The following is a 13,813-nucleotide window of genomic DNA, read 5'->3' on the forward strand; positions in this document are numbered from 1 at the left end:
TGTCAGGTAAACAGAGTGATATTCTGGCTAATCATAGTGGTCATGTTAATCTGGCCGTTATAATATGGCATGAAAAGCTCCGCTAGAAGACCCAAGCGACATGGTTATGAGAGGCTGTTGTAAATGTAACAATGCCATCGTAGAGCTAACCTGTTGACTAGACCAATGGCTGATGTGAGAGTGACCTGGACGCCTCCCTCCTCATCACACGGTTTGTAGGGTGGCAGGATGTCATGGTAGAGGTCAGTGATGTTGTCGCAGTTTATCTGGTCCTCATCATCATGTCTTTTCCAGATCCCCTTCAGGACCTGCATAAACAACAACAAAACTCTTAATAATCACAGCATGTTCGCTGGAGACACGTTACACCAAAGGTAGGTAACTCTGTCGGTCACACACACAGTTCCTACCACCGGTCAAGTGGACACCGGTTTATTGTCTCTGACCAGCCTGTTAAATTTCATCAATGATCCTATAATAGGAATGTACAAATAAAGCTCTTAGGCACTATTAAATGACGCTACATTAATATTCTAACCAAGACCATTACATTTTATGCAACAATTTTCTGAATCCTTTTTTAAATTGCATTTATTTGTTTGTTTAGTGACATGATAATACTCCTACCCCTTCGATATCCTTGTATTTAGCCAACCCTGTTCTGAAGGCCTTCAGGTTTGACTTGTCTGCTAAAATCACGTACTCCGACTCTCTAGCTCGAGCTCGTCCCTGAAAAACAAAATCATATGACATCATGATAAAAAAAAATCTTTCACAATTGTATCAAGATAACGAAGAGAACAAAGATTCAACTCAAAATTCAAGATGGCTGCCTGGCGCCCATCTTGGATTTCCAATCAGTCTACCAATAAAGCATACACAACTAAGGACCATGGATAATCTATATGAAATTTGAAAAATATTCCTCCAGGACTTTGTGAGAAAAGCACTAACAAACTTAACTCTGAATATCCAAGATGGCCACTGTAAGCCATATCAGTTTTCTGATCAGCTTCAAAATATATATTGCATAACTAAGGACCATTGGGAAGCTATTTGTGAAGTTTGTGTGCTACCTTTGACTGGCTATAGGACCGGTAATCCTTAGGTGGGTCAAACTTGGTAAGGTATTTGTGAAGTTTGTGTGCTTCCTTTGACTGGTTATAGGACCGGTAATCCTTAGGTGGGTCAAACTTGAGAAGGTATTTGTGAAGTTTGTGTGATACCTTTGACTAGCTATAGGACCGGTAATCCTTAGGTGGGTCAAACTTGGGAAGGTATTTGTGACGTTTGTGTGATACCTTTGACTGGCTATAGGACCGGTAATCCTTAGGTGGGTCAAACTTGGGAAGGTATTTGTTAAGTTTGTGTGCTACCTTTGACTGGCTATAGGAATGGTAATCCTTAGGTGGGTCAAACTTGGGAAGGTATTTGTGAAGTGTGTGTGCTACCTTTGACTGGCTGTAGGACCGGTAATCCTTCGGTGGGTCAAACTTGATGATGAGGTTACACTTCGGTATGTCCACTCCTTCTTCCAGCACATCAGTAGCCAGTAAGAGGTTGAGCTCTTGGAGGCGGAATTTACGTAGGATATCCTCCTGCTTTTTGTAGCTCTTACTGCCTTCCTTCTTGGATCCTTGCCCGGTGATGTGGTGACTCTTGATGAAACATAACTGGTCGTCCCATGCACATACTTCCTCTATGAATTTGTTCAGGGCAAAAGCCACATAACGATGATCGACAAACACAATGCCACACATGTATTTGTCATCACTTCCGGAGAATAACTCTATCCCCGATTTGTCTTCAGGAATATCCTTTTTAACAGCCACATGTATGATCTTGGACCCTCCTGATCTGTCCTCATCATCTGAGGAATCGGTCAAGGCGAGACTGTCATCGGACATGTAAGAATCGTCGTCCATTTCATCCGTATCTTCTGTGCTGATTATCTTGAAGTCACAGTCAGGTTTAAACCGTCGCAAATGGTCAATGAGTTTTTTCACTTTTGGCGTGGTGTACAGTAGCAGTTCCTCAACGTCGTACTCCGGTGAGAAGTTACTATCAAAGTGATGGATGAGCAGTCGTAGTTGAGTGGCAGCCAGGCGGAGGAACTTCTTTTTCACATCTACAGTTTCATGCTTGTCAATTTTCTCCAGCTGAGAGACGAACATCTGTGCGAGGCTCACTGCACACCAAGGACCTAGGCGGTACAGGATATTGAGACACTCCACAATGACAGTTTTGGGAGTTTCTATCGGGTCCCCACCACCCTTTCCATCCAGTTTAATGTTACATTCCTGCAAAAAATGAAGCGTGTTTTCCAACATACTTCCTAATTCTTCAACCATGCCAGTTGTATCCTCATACTTGTCACACTCAAACACTAACTCTGTGGGCTGCATTCCGTACCTCTCAGAATAAACAAGAGTTGAGGTTTCTGCAGAGGCACTGAAGCGCTTCTCCAGTTTTTTTATGGTTGTAACCAACTCGATTGGGTCTTGACAATGCTTGCTGGTGAAACAGGAAGTAAGGCCCAGAATTCGGGGAGACTCCTCAGCATCGCTTTGTAACTGCAGCTTTTTTGTGATGAGATCATATGGATGACCGGGGTCCAGTACATGTTGGCAGTGATCAAAGATGAGCACATTGACTTGAGATAATTTCAGGAGATTTTCCTCAATGACATGATGGAAGAATGAGGGAAGCATGACCAGCACTTGTGTCCTGTGTACCTCCAGTGTCCACCAATCATTGTCCCTGTCCTGACAGTCGGTGGAGTACTGCCCCACTGTCAGGTCTGTTTGGTGCTCAATCATCAGGGCATACTTGGCAATATCATTTTCTGAAAATAAACAATATTATAGTTTTATTTATTCATGCTGCAATAGTGAGCTGGTGTCCGTGGAAACCAGTGTAATTTAAATGCTATACCCATCACTGCCAAATATTGGGGTATTTGTTACTTCAGTACTAGTATCAACCTACATGTAGCTTATTGTAGGGAGTTAAATAATGGAGGATATTTTATGTTGAATGATTGTTATAAATCTTTGAAGTGATGGAGTCCTAGTTCTCTGTTTCTGTCAGGAAGAAGCTTAGGTCCAATTTCTTCGGCACTCCCTACAAACACCTGCAACCTATACTTCCTATTGCATGAATATAAAGGAAATAACATTTTTTAGGGGAAATAAACTTTTCACGGACAGCATACAGTAGGAAAATGTTGGGACTTTGCCTTAATTACTGCCATATCCTGGGCCCCTTTCGCGTATCCGGTTCAACCAGTTGAAACTGTAAAGAAAACAACAGGCACAGACCTGAACAGAGGCTGACCTCAGGAATATTTGGCATGTGTAGATTGAGGGGTCCAGACGTGCCCGACTGAAACTAAAATGCTGAATATTGCTAGTTTGTTTTATTTCTTTCTAAAACAATGTCAAGCGTCATGCAGTTTTTAAGATACATTATGTAATTCAGTGGACGCATGAAAGAAGGGCATGATATTCTTGAATCTTGGTACATTGTTTTTTATTCTCTGAAACTGTGCATTTTTAGCTCTGCTTATAAAACGGTCCAAATGTGTCCATTTTTCGTGGAATATTTCTGGGCCACCTGTACCTTTCAACCGGGATAAGCGAATGTAACCCTGTGCACTCCATCATGGGATAGTCCCTGGTAGCTAAAACATTTTGTGAAAATATTACCACATATCCTGTTTCCCCAGATAGCCTGCAGATAATATGCTAAAACGACTCCTATAATGGAGGGGTAGGTATATTTCTTATTTAAATACATCTGAAACACATATGGAAACAAGGAAAAAATAAAAGCACATAGCCAACATTCTTCAAACATTTATGCAATGAAAAAACAGATAGCCCTTTTCACCAGATAACCCACAAAAGGCATTTTTATATGTAAAACCAGTATAGCTGGCAGAATATAAGAAAAAATAACAGTATGTTTTACATTATTTTTATTTAAGAATTCGCCTTCATTGACTTTAACCTTTATCCCAAAAAAAATAGAAGCAAAATCTTTTTCAAATTCTGCCTGTTGGTCAGTACTCTAAATATGATCCTGTTGGTCAGTACTCTAAATATGATCCTGTTGGTCAGTACTTTAAATATGATTCTGTTGGTCAGTACGCTAAATATGATCCTGTTGGTCAGTACTCTACATATGATCCTGTTGGTCAGTACTCTAAATATGATCCTGTTGGTCAGTACGCTAAATATGATCCTGTTGGTCAGTAATCTAAATATGATCCTGTTGGTCAGTACTCTAAATATGATCCTGTTGGTCAGTACTCTAAATATGATTCTGTTGGTCAGTACGCTAAATATGATCCTGTTGGTCAGTACTCTAAATATGATCCTGTTGGTCAGTATAATCTAAATATGAACAACCTTTAGCTCTATGCATATGCCACATTAGGTTGAAATACCTTCGAATGAACATTACAAGTATTCTTTAGAGATGTACCCTTCTGCTTCCAGGGAGGCCATATGTACACCCTACATTTAACAAATTATTTTTCCTTGCCCAAGGGATGCTTATCACCAAATTTAGTCCGGAGTCCCTTTTGACAGTTGTACTTGACTAGTCTAGTAGTATCAAAATTTTAAAGTAATAAATAACAGATGCTGTGTGAAGGCATCAGCTCATTAAATCATTACCCTGACAAACAAAAGTAAAAGCAATACAACACGTAAGCAGTACCACTGTTGACAAGGAACACGCCCCGCTTTCCTCCCTGGTCCAGTGGCAGCTGTAACTGATGGCCATGCTCCTTAAGCAGCATCACACTGAGGAACATACGACTTGAGGTGGCATCAAGGCATACCAATGTGTTCTGTTGGACAGCCGCGTCCAACAACTCCACCTACACAACAGCCAATCAAAACAACCATTTAAAATTTCATTTACACAACAGCCAATCAAAACAGCGATTTAAAATTTCACTTACACAACAGCTAATCAAAACAGCGATTTAAAATTTCACTTACACAACAGCCAATCAAAACAGCGATTTAAAATTTCACCTACACAACAGCTAATCAAAACAGCGATTTAAATTTTCACTTCCACAACAGCTAATCAAAACAGCGATTTAAAATTTCACCTACACAACAGCTAATCAAAACAGCGATTTCAAATTTCACCTACACAACAGCTAATCAAAACAGCGATTTAAAATTTCACTTACACAACAGCTAATCAAAACAGTGATTAAAAATTCATAGTTCATAAACACTGATTTTCATATATATAAATAACTTTTGAACAGATTAATTGTGAAAGGTTAGAATACCCAATGTGCGAACAGAGAGAGCTTAGATAGAAAGTTCGCAGCATAAAGTTTATCCCTTCAAGTATATTTTTTTTTGTGGTGTCAATACACTCCATGTATGTTTTGAGGGTTAACACATACAGTACCTGGTATGTTTTGAGGGTTAACACATACAGTACCTGGTATGTTTTGAGGGTTAACACATACAGTACCTGGTATGTTCTTGGGGTAAATGTATGAGTTGGAATGTCCTCATATCTGAGATGGCGTGGCAATCGTCTCGAAGACTCGCTTCCCGTACGACCCATCTATAATGCAATAAATATTAAATAACACAAAAAAAATGATAATCAGTTAAGTTTTGATGCATATGGCTATATGTCTGATATAGCTGTGTACCTATGACATTGCCTAAATCATATGATGAGATAAATGGATACCCAAGAAGTTAATAACTGCACCAAAGAGAATTTTATGATGTACTTGGTGAAAAACATGTTGGTCTTGTGTGTATTACAAATATTGAGCGAAATATCACATAAATATGTGGATTCAGTGTTATTTTTGCATGGCCTAGAGATCATGATATCATTATAAGAGATATATAAAGAAATTATGATATATGCCATTTTCATGTATAAAGAGAGGATACAATTAACATATACAAGGCATGTAGCCCGGCGCCATTTTGAGATGTACGTACCAAATTACCAGATCACAGTGCAGTTTGGTTTGTATGTAAAACCAATCTTTTATTTAGTGGAAACGGTTGTTAACCAATCCTTTGTAAGTCAAAAGACACAATGGATCCCAATATAATCTCAAGCAGCTCTACCAAATCCAACTTACTTTTAAACTCAAGACTGCTTTGCTTTTTACCTAAAATTGAGTTTTTTTAGGTGTATAATTTGATCCACTGCAACCATAAAATATGGCATCCCTACTGTTGGTGCCAGCTAGTGCATCATAAAGGGGTTTCCCAGCAAATCTCAATTTGATCTTAAATGCCTCTGTCATAGAATATTTAATTTTATCCTAATATTTGAACCAAAATTTTGTCTCATTTTCAATTGGGGTTTTTTTCACATGTTTATTCATTTATACTGTGTCACAGATAATTGGGCAGGAAAAAGAGGGACAGAAAAATTGACAAACTACACTTTATATGAATCACTTTGTATACAATGTTGACTCATCATCTAATGATAAAATGATAAATATATGATTATTGTGATATCATTGACACACAATTTTACTACACTTTATTTACATTAGCAGGTTTTATCAATAATAAAATGTGGATCGGTAATATAATGAGTAGCATTACTTTTGGCACCATATTATAATGACATCATGCTTGAAAACACATTGTACAGCTGTGCACTATTTTGAAAAACCCAAACAATTTAGATAGAATAATTTTTAAGTCCAATCAGTCATTTTTTGTCTGTGAAAATAATGTTTAAAATAAAGTATTAGTTAAACAATCATTCTTTAATTTCAATTTAAAACTAAGTACTGTGTATATATCATTCATACCAAAAATAGGGGTGGGGATCCGGACAGGATATTAAGAATATAAACAGAAAATTACTACGTTGTTATTCATTAGACTTAGCGATTGAAAAAAAAAACATTTTTATACTTTCTTGATAAAATATGTAGTTGCAGCAATAAAATATTATACAATCAGTTAATGAAATAATGAATAAAAAACTTTGTTCTTTTCTGGGCATTCTTTATACTTGGTTTATACACGGGGGTTTGTTACAATTTGTATACACATGTGTTATACTGATATGGGTCACAGCACACCTAAGCCTACACCAAGGCTCCTTTCTTGTATCTGGTTTAACCTGAAAGGAAACGACAAGCACGTATCTGAACCGAAGCCGACCTCAGGAATATTGGGCAAGTGTAGATTGAGGGGTCCAGATGTGTCTTACCAAAATTAAAATGCTGACTATTGCTAGTTTGCATTATTTGTTTATAAAACAAGGTAAATCCACATGAAGACTTTCAGATTTGTCACATTATTTAGTGGATGCGTGAAAGAAGGACGTATATTATTCTCGATCTATTGTTATTTATTCTCCAAAACAGTGCATTTTTTAAATCTGCCTACAGTTCGGTCCAAGTGCGTTCGTTTATCGTGGAATATTTTTGTGTCACCTGAACCGTTTCAACCGTGATATGCGAACGTACATTATTTGATATGTAGCCTTAGTCTGGTTCATATGTACATGTGATAATGTATGAGATTCCCAATTTCAATGAACCACCAACTCCTAACCGAAGAAACAAAAGGTTAATTTTTCAAAACAGCAATAATGAAACAGAAACGTAAAAGCTGATAAAAATCACAAGTTGCCGAAAACAAGTCAGAACATTTTGTTGGTGCATCATTGTTTTTGGAAATATTTTCGTGAACTATTTGACGCTCAGTGCATATTGATATAGGTGTTTCAGGAAGAAAATACCTCACCGATTATCAATAAATCAATTGAAAATTCATGTTAACGTATAAATACATTCATGCACGATCTTACAGTTTCTTGACCGGTTTAGTTGGCCTCAAAACATCATCAGAATACCAAGATTTCGTGAACCATTCAGCAGCTGTCCACCATGCTGGATTTCCAAGCGGAAGTGAAGACCCAACAATTATAAAACAGAATTTGATTGGCTGTATGGAGACGCTAAATCATTCGACCAATGAATGCACTCCTAACAAACGTAATTAAAGTACACACAGAAAATAAAAGTATGACAGAAAAATCAGAATTAGAAGCACAAAAGGTGTTAAAAGTAAGATTACTATCACATTGCCTTACCATTCTACCACAGTTTGGTTAGTTACAAAAACAGCACACATCTCTAATCTTGATGGAGAGATTTTACCGGAAAACGTAATCAAATTAGTCCAAAATTGTACTGAATCAAAGTGAAAGTAGACTTATGATGTAATAGTCAGTGCATCTAAACATGTATGTACGGTCTCGATATATTGAAGAACTATAGTTTTAGATTTTGTCTAAATACAGAATGAAACAGATCAATAAATTAATAAGTTGGTGAGCTATGGGTGGTGTGTGAAATATAGATTTAAAGCGGACCAAATTGAACCAATATTCAAAACACTTTTCCATTCATGTGTGGCAGGGTTTTTTATTGTATCGTCAGAGGATGTGCTGTACCTATTTCAGCGCCATGGCTGTCTCCAGTAATTTTGATCCGGATCGTTTTGCCCTTAATCCGGTTCGCCCTAATAGAAATATATACATTTTTAAGTGATCAATACATGTTGAAATGTTTAGAAAGAATAAAAAAAACTTTTTATTTTATGTATCATAAACAACTGCGTTGTCTGAAGAATTTCATGCAGGTATAGCTACATTGTAAAAACTAAGGAGACCTAGAAGAGCTTGAGATAAGACTGTTTTGCCATACACAACTAAACAGGACTAAAACATTTCATTCAATAAATAATTTTAGTGCAAAACGACCAAGGGCGAACAGAATTTCAGGCGAAATGACCTAACACCATTAATTTTAAGGTACATTGCTGTTATGGGGGGATTTTTTTGTTTAAACAATATTTTTAGATGGTGATTTGATATTTTTATCGTTGTAGGCACCACCGAAAATTTATTACATACCCGAGTATGTTACAAAAGAGGAAGAGGAATCACTTATGAAAAATGTCTATTCAGCACCAAAACCTAAATGGACCCAGCTGTCAAACAGACGTCTTCAGAACTGGGGTAGGCACTACATGATGTTTTATTTGGGACCACACTGTGTATTTGGGAGTTCTTAGGAAGTGGAGTAAAGTTAGGAATTTAGAAACAATGGGAATGATAATGTTTAAGTTTGTCCAAATGTCGACATACTATTTCCATATTGGAGATTTAGTTTGGAAAAGTCTCAGTTGAATGAAGTGACAACACCAATATATGGTTTGCACTCCTTGTATATTGAATTCTAGATGAAGTGTCCAGATACTTGTGTTAACAACAGTACAAAGCTTACAAGTGTCGTATGGTTGGGCTTGACTGCTCTCTGCTTCAAAACATGTACACCATCTACAGTGAGTTATTTTACTAAGGTTTTACAGCCGACCACAGGCTGCTTCCCCTATCAAAATCGTGTGTTATTCCCCCAAAATGGAGGGAAAATGAGATTGTCCAATTTCAATAGAAACATAGGAACCATCTTGGCTAAGCCAAGGGTTACAATTCGGTACAATTCGGTCTACCTACCAAAAAAAAAAAAAGATGTCTATGCATATACTATAGGAATTCTCTCTGTCCTGACTGCCCTTCCATCTTTTGTTTCAGGTGGATTACCACACCCCAAAGGGATGGTATCTGAAGGCTTGCCACCGGTAATATTAACTTCAACACAAAGATTGTGTGTGTTTGAATATATGTCTCGGTGGGGACAGACAGCGAGGAGGGTTTATAGTACTATTTCACTTAGCTTAAAGTGTGTTTGAATATATGTCTGGGTGGAGACAGACAGTGAGGATGGTTTATAGTACTATTTCACTTAGCTTAAAGAGTGTTTGTGTGTATGTCTGGGGGGGGACAGACAGCAAGGAGGGTTTATAGTTCTATTTCACTTAGCTTAAAGTATGTTTGTGTGTATGTCTGGGTGTGGACAGACAGCAAGGAGGGTTTATAGTACTATTTCCCTTGCTTCAAGTGTGTTTGAATATATGTCTGGGTGGAGACAGACAGCAAGGAGGGTTTATAGTACTACTTCACTTAGCTTAAAGTGTGTTCGTGTGTATGTCTGGGTGGGGACAGACAGCAAGGAAGGTTTATAGTCCTATTTCACTTGCTTAAAGTGTGATTGTGTGTATGTCTGGGTGGAGACAGACAGCAAGGAGGGTTTATAGTTCTATTTCACTTAGCTTAAAGTATGTTTGTGTGTATGTCTGGGTGGGGACAGACAGCGAGGAGGGGTTATAGTACTATTTCACTTGCTTAAAGTGTGATTGTGTGTATGTCTGGGTGGAGACAGACAGTGAGGATGGTTTATAGTACTATTTCACTTAGCTTAAAGGGTGTTTGTGTGTATGTCTGGGGGGGGACAGACAGCAAGGAGGGTTTATAGTTCTATTTCACTTAGCTTAAAGTATGTTTGTGTGTATGTCTGGGTGGGGACAGACAGCAAGGAAGGTTTATGTTACTATTTCACTTGCTTAAAGTGTGTTTGTGTGTATGTCTGGGTGGAGACAGACAGTGAGGAGGGTTTATAGTACTATTTCACTTGCTTTAAGTGTGTTTGTGTGTATGTCTTGGTGGGGACATACAGCGAGGAGGGTTTATAGTACTATTTCACTTGCTTAAAGTGTGTTTGTGTGTATGTCTTGGTGGGGACAGACAGCAAGGAGGGTTTATAGTACTATTTCACTTGCTTAAAGTGTGTTTGAATATATGTCTGGGTGGGGACAGACGGTGAGGAGGGTTTATAGTACTATTTCACTTGCTTAAAGTGTGTTTGAATATATGTCTGGGTGGGGACAGACAGCAAGGGGGGTTTATAGTACTATTTCACTTGCTTAAAGGGTGTTTGAATATATGTCTGGGTGGGGACAGACGGTGAGGAGGGTTTATAGTACTATTTCACTTGCTTTAAGTGTGTTTGTGTGTATGTCTTGGTGGGGACAGACAGCGAGGAGGGTTTATAGTACTATTTCACTTGCTTAAAGTGTGTTTGTGTGTATGTCTTGGTGGGGACAGACAGCAAGGAGGGTTTTTAGTACTATTTCACTTGCTTAAAGTGTGTTTGTGTGTATGTCTGGGCGGGGTCAGACAGCAAGGAGGGTTTATAGTACTATTTCACTTAACTTAAAGTATGTTTGTGTGTATGTCGGGGTGGGGACAGACAGCAAGGAGGGGTTATAGTACTATTTCACTTAGCTTAAAGAGTGTTTGTGTGTATGTCTGGGTGGGGAGAGACAGTGAGGAGGGTTTATAGTACTATGTCACTTAGCTTAAAGTGTGTTTGTGTGTATGTGTGGGTGGGGACAGACAGTGAGGAGGGTTTATAGTTCTATTTCACTTGCTTAAAGTGTGTTTGTGTGTATGTTTGGGTGGGGACAGACAGCAAGGAGGGTTTATAGTACTATTTCACTTGCTTTAAGTGTGTTTGAATATATGTCTGGGTGGAGACAGACAGCAAGGAGGGTTTGTAGTACTATTTCACTTAGCTTAAAGTGTGTTTGAGTGTATGTCTGGGTGGGGACAGACAGTGAGGGGGGTTTATAGTAATATTTCACTTAGCTTAAAGTGTGTTGGTGTGTATGTCTGGGTGGGGACAGACGGTGAGGAGGGTTTATAGTACTATTTCACTTGCTTAAAGTGTGTTTGTGTGTATGTTTGGGTGGGGACAGACAGCAAGGAGGGTTTATAGTTCTATTTCCCTTAGCTTAAAGTGTGTTTGTGTGTATGTCTGGGTGGGGACAGACGGCAAGGAAGGTTTATAGTACTTAAAAAATTAGAAAATTGTGTATTAAGACACTAGCATTCACGACCCAATACAAAACATTAAGTAACTTCTGGGTCACTGAACATAACGTGGTATTTTGACCATTTGTGATTAAACTAGCCGACATAACCTGGTATGTTTGACCATTTATGATTAAACTAGCCAACATAACCTAGTATGTTTGACCCACCCTTTGTGATTAAACTAGCCAACATAACCTGGTATGTTAGACCATTTGTGATTAAGCTAGCCGACATAACCAGGTATGTTTGACTACTTCTGGCAATCTCCTCCTACATTTTTCAACCGATCTCTTTGAAACTTAGTATACATTATAATCATGATATGAAGTTGTGTCTCCCTTTAAAGAATTTTGATTCAACAATTTTTGCAAAAGTTATTGCCCTTTGTTCATTTCAGTATTTGATTTTTGTCTGGCAATCTCCTTCTACATTTTTCAACGGATCTCTTTGAAACTTGGTATACATTATAATCATGATATGAAGTTATGTCTCCATTAAAAGAATTTTGATACGACGATTTTTGCAAAAGTTATTGCCCTTTGTTCATTTCAGTAATTGATTTTTTGTCCGGAGATTTTCTCCTACATTTTTTATAGCATGTCAGCTAACCACTCTTAGAATAATGCAGATCTTATTTCAATGTAAGAAAGTATATAACACTATATGGCATTCGATGGGTATATATTATACCACCCCGCGGTACTCTTGTTAACTACATAAGAATGCACACAAAATTTATCTTGAGCTTTAATCCTTATAAAAGCTGACAAAATTTCCAACATTGGTCCCAATATTTGTTTGTTTTTGTGGTTTCAGTGGCTGAAAGTTTACACGGAGAGGATAGCAGTGACAGGCGCTGGACTTTTTGAAGATAAAAGTTTAAATCATGTCTTAGTGAACGAATATAAGGCTGGACAAGGTATAATGGTAAGTCACTTTTATTATTTGAAAAATAAATATTACTGTAGACCAAATATGGACAAATTTGTTGAACTTGTTTCTTCAGAAAACAATTTTATTATTAGAAGTTTAGCTATGTTTATTTACAAAGCTAATGAAATGAGACATGGGATTTTGTTTAATGTGTAACTCATATTAATGTCTTGCATCCTTCGCTTCGCATTAATTTTTTGTTAAAGTCCATTGCATCCTGTGTGCATGCTTACTATTGTGAATGAATATGTTCCTTGTGAATGTGTGTTATTTTGCTGCTATAAATTTCATGTAAATGCCCTCAATATTTGAGAGCAAATATGTATTTATTATTGCCATCATGTCATTGTCATGTTTAAGCATTGTTGCCTATTGCAAATTAAATAAAGGTTTATTTATTATTCCGTCTGTTCGTATTGCTGAGTTATCTGCTCTTGTGAGCAGGTATTGATTGTTACTTCATTAGTTTGTGTGAAAACATTACGTCGTTTTCTCAATTTTTTTTTACGTTACTCTCACAAACAAATGACGTAACAATCAATCCCTGCTCACAAGAGCAGATAACTCTGCAATACGAAAAGATGGAATTAACTGTCGTTTGTCTTCAACTGTCTGTCTGCTTGCCGTGTTATATGTCATTATAATGACCCGTCAAATACTATAATGTGTATTATTATGATGACTTGTCAAATACTGTGATGACCTCTTACCTGTCAAATACTATAATGTGATGTTTTTATGAAGACTTTTGACCTTTCAAATACTGCGATGAGCTCTGAACTGTCAAAAGCTGTAATATAAAATCATTTTTATGACCTTTGACCTATCAAATACTGCAATGACCTGTGACTTTTTAAACAATTGGATTTTTTTAGGTCACCTGAGCTTTGCTCAAGTGACCTATTCCAATCGCTTTTCGTCCGTCATCGTCCGTCGTCCGTCGTCCGTCGTGCGTCGTGCGTAAACTTTTACATTTTCAACTTCTTCTCAAGAACCAGTGGATGGATTTTTTTCAAACTTGGTCAGAATCATCCTTGGTAGATGAGGCTTCAAAATTGTAAAA

The 13,813-nt window shown here is 37.6% G+C and overlaps 2 protein-coding genes across 3 annotated transcripts in view; one reads left to right on the plus strand and one right to left on the minus strand.

The window, feature by feature from the left end:
- Positions 1 to 7,933, minus strand: part of LOC110446500 (endoribonuclease Dicer-like) — a 34,581-nt gene extending 26,648 nt beyond the window's left edge. Inside the window, exons 1-6 of the mRNA XM_021491672.1 lie at positions 7,846 to 7,933; positions 5,509 to 5,604; positions 4,726 to 4,888; positions 1,452 to 2,845; positions 628 to 729; positions 151 to 308 (exon numbers count right to left, since the gene is read on the minus strand). Of these exons, the coding sequence (XP_021347347.1) occupies positions 151 to 308; positions 628 to 729; positions 1,452 to 2,845; positions 4,726 to 4,888; positions 5,509 to 5,604 (1,913 nt within the window). The 5' untranslated portion in view covers positions 7,846 to 7,933. The remainder of the gene's footprint in view (positions 1 to 150; positions 309 to 627; positions 730 to 1,451; positions 2,846 to 4,725; positions 4,889 to 5,508; positions 5,605 to 7,845) is intronic.
- Positions 7,934 to 8,030: 97 nt separating this feature from the next.
- The window catches only part of LOC110446501 (alpha-ketoglutarate-dependent dioxygenase alkB homolog 6-like), an 8,971-nt gene continuing 3,188 nt past the window's right edge, over positions 8,031 to 13,813 (plus strand). The window contains exons 1-4 of one of the 2 annotated variants that reach the window (XM_021491675.1): positions 8,031 to 8,104; positions 8,931 to 9,060; positions 9,637 to 9,683; positions 12,634 to 12,744. In XM_021491675.1, coding sequence (XP_021347350.1) covers positions 8,063 to 8,104; positions 8,931 to 9,060; positions 9,637 to 9,683; positions 12,634 to 12,744 — 330 coding nt within the window. In that variant the 5' untranslated portion in view covers positions 8,031 to 8,062. Of the gene's footprint in view, positions 8,105 to 8,246; positions 8,284 to 8,930; positions 9,061 to 9,636; positions 9,684 to 12,633; positions 12,745 to 13,813 lie in introns of those variants that run through there. The other variant, XM_021491676.1, reaches the window with a different exon arrangement.

This window comes from Mizuhopecten yessoensis, unplaced genomic scaffold (assembly GCF_002113885.1).
Source record: "Mizuhopecten yessoensis strain PY_sf001 unplaced genomic scaffold, ASM211388v2 scaffold2741, whole genome shotgun sequence".
Lineage (NCBI taxonomy): Eukaryota > Metazoa > Mollusca > Bivalvia > Pectinida > Pectinidae > Mizuhopecten > Mizuhopecten yessoensis.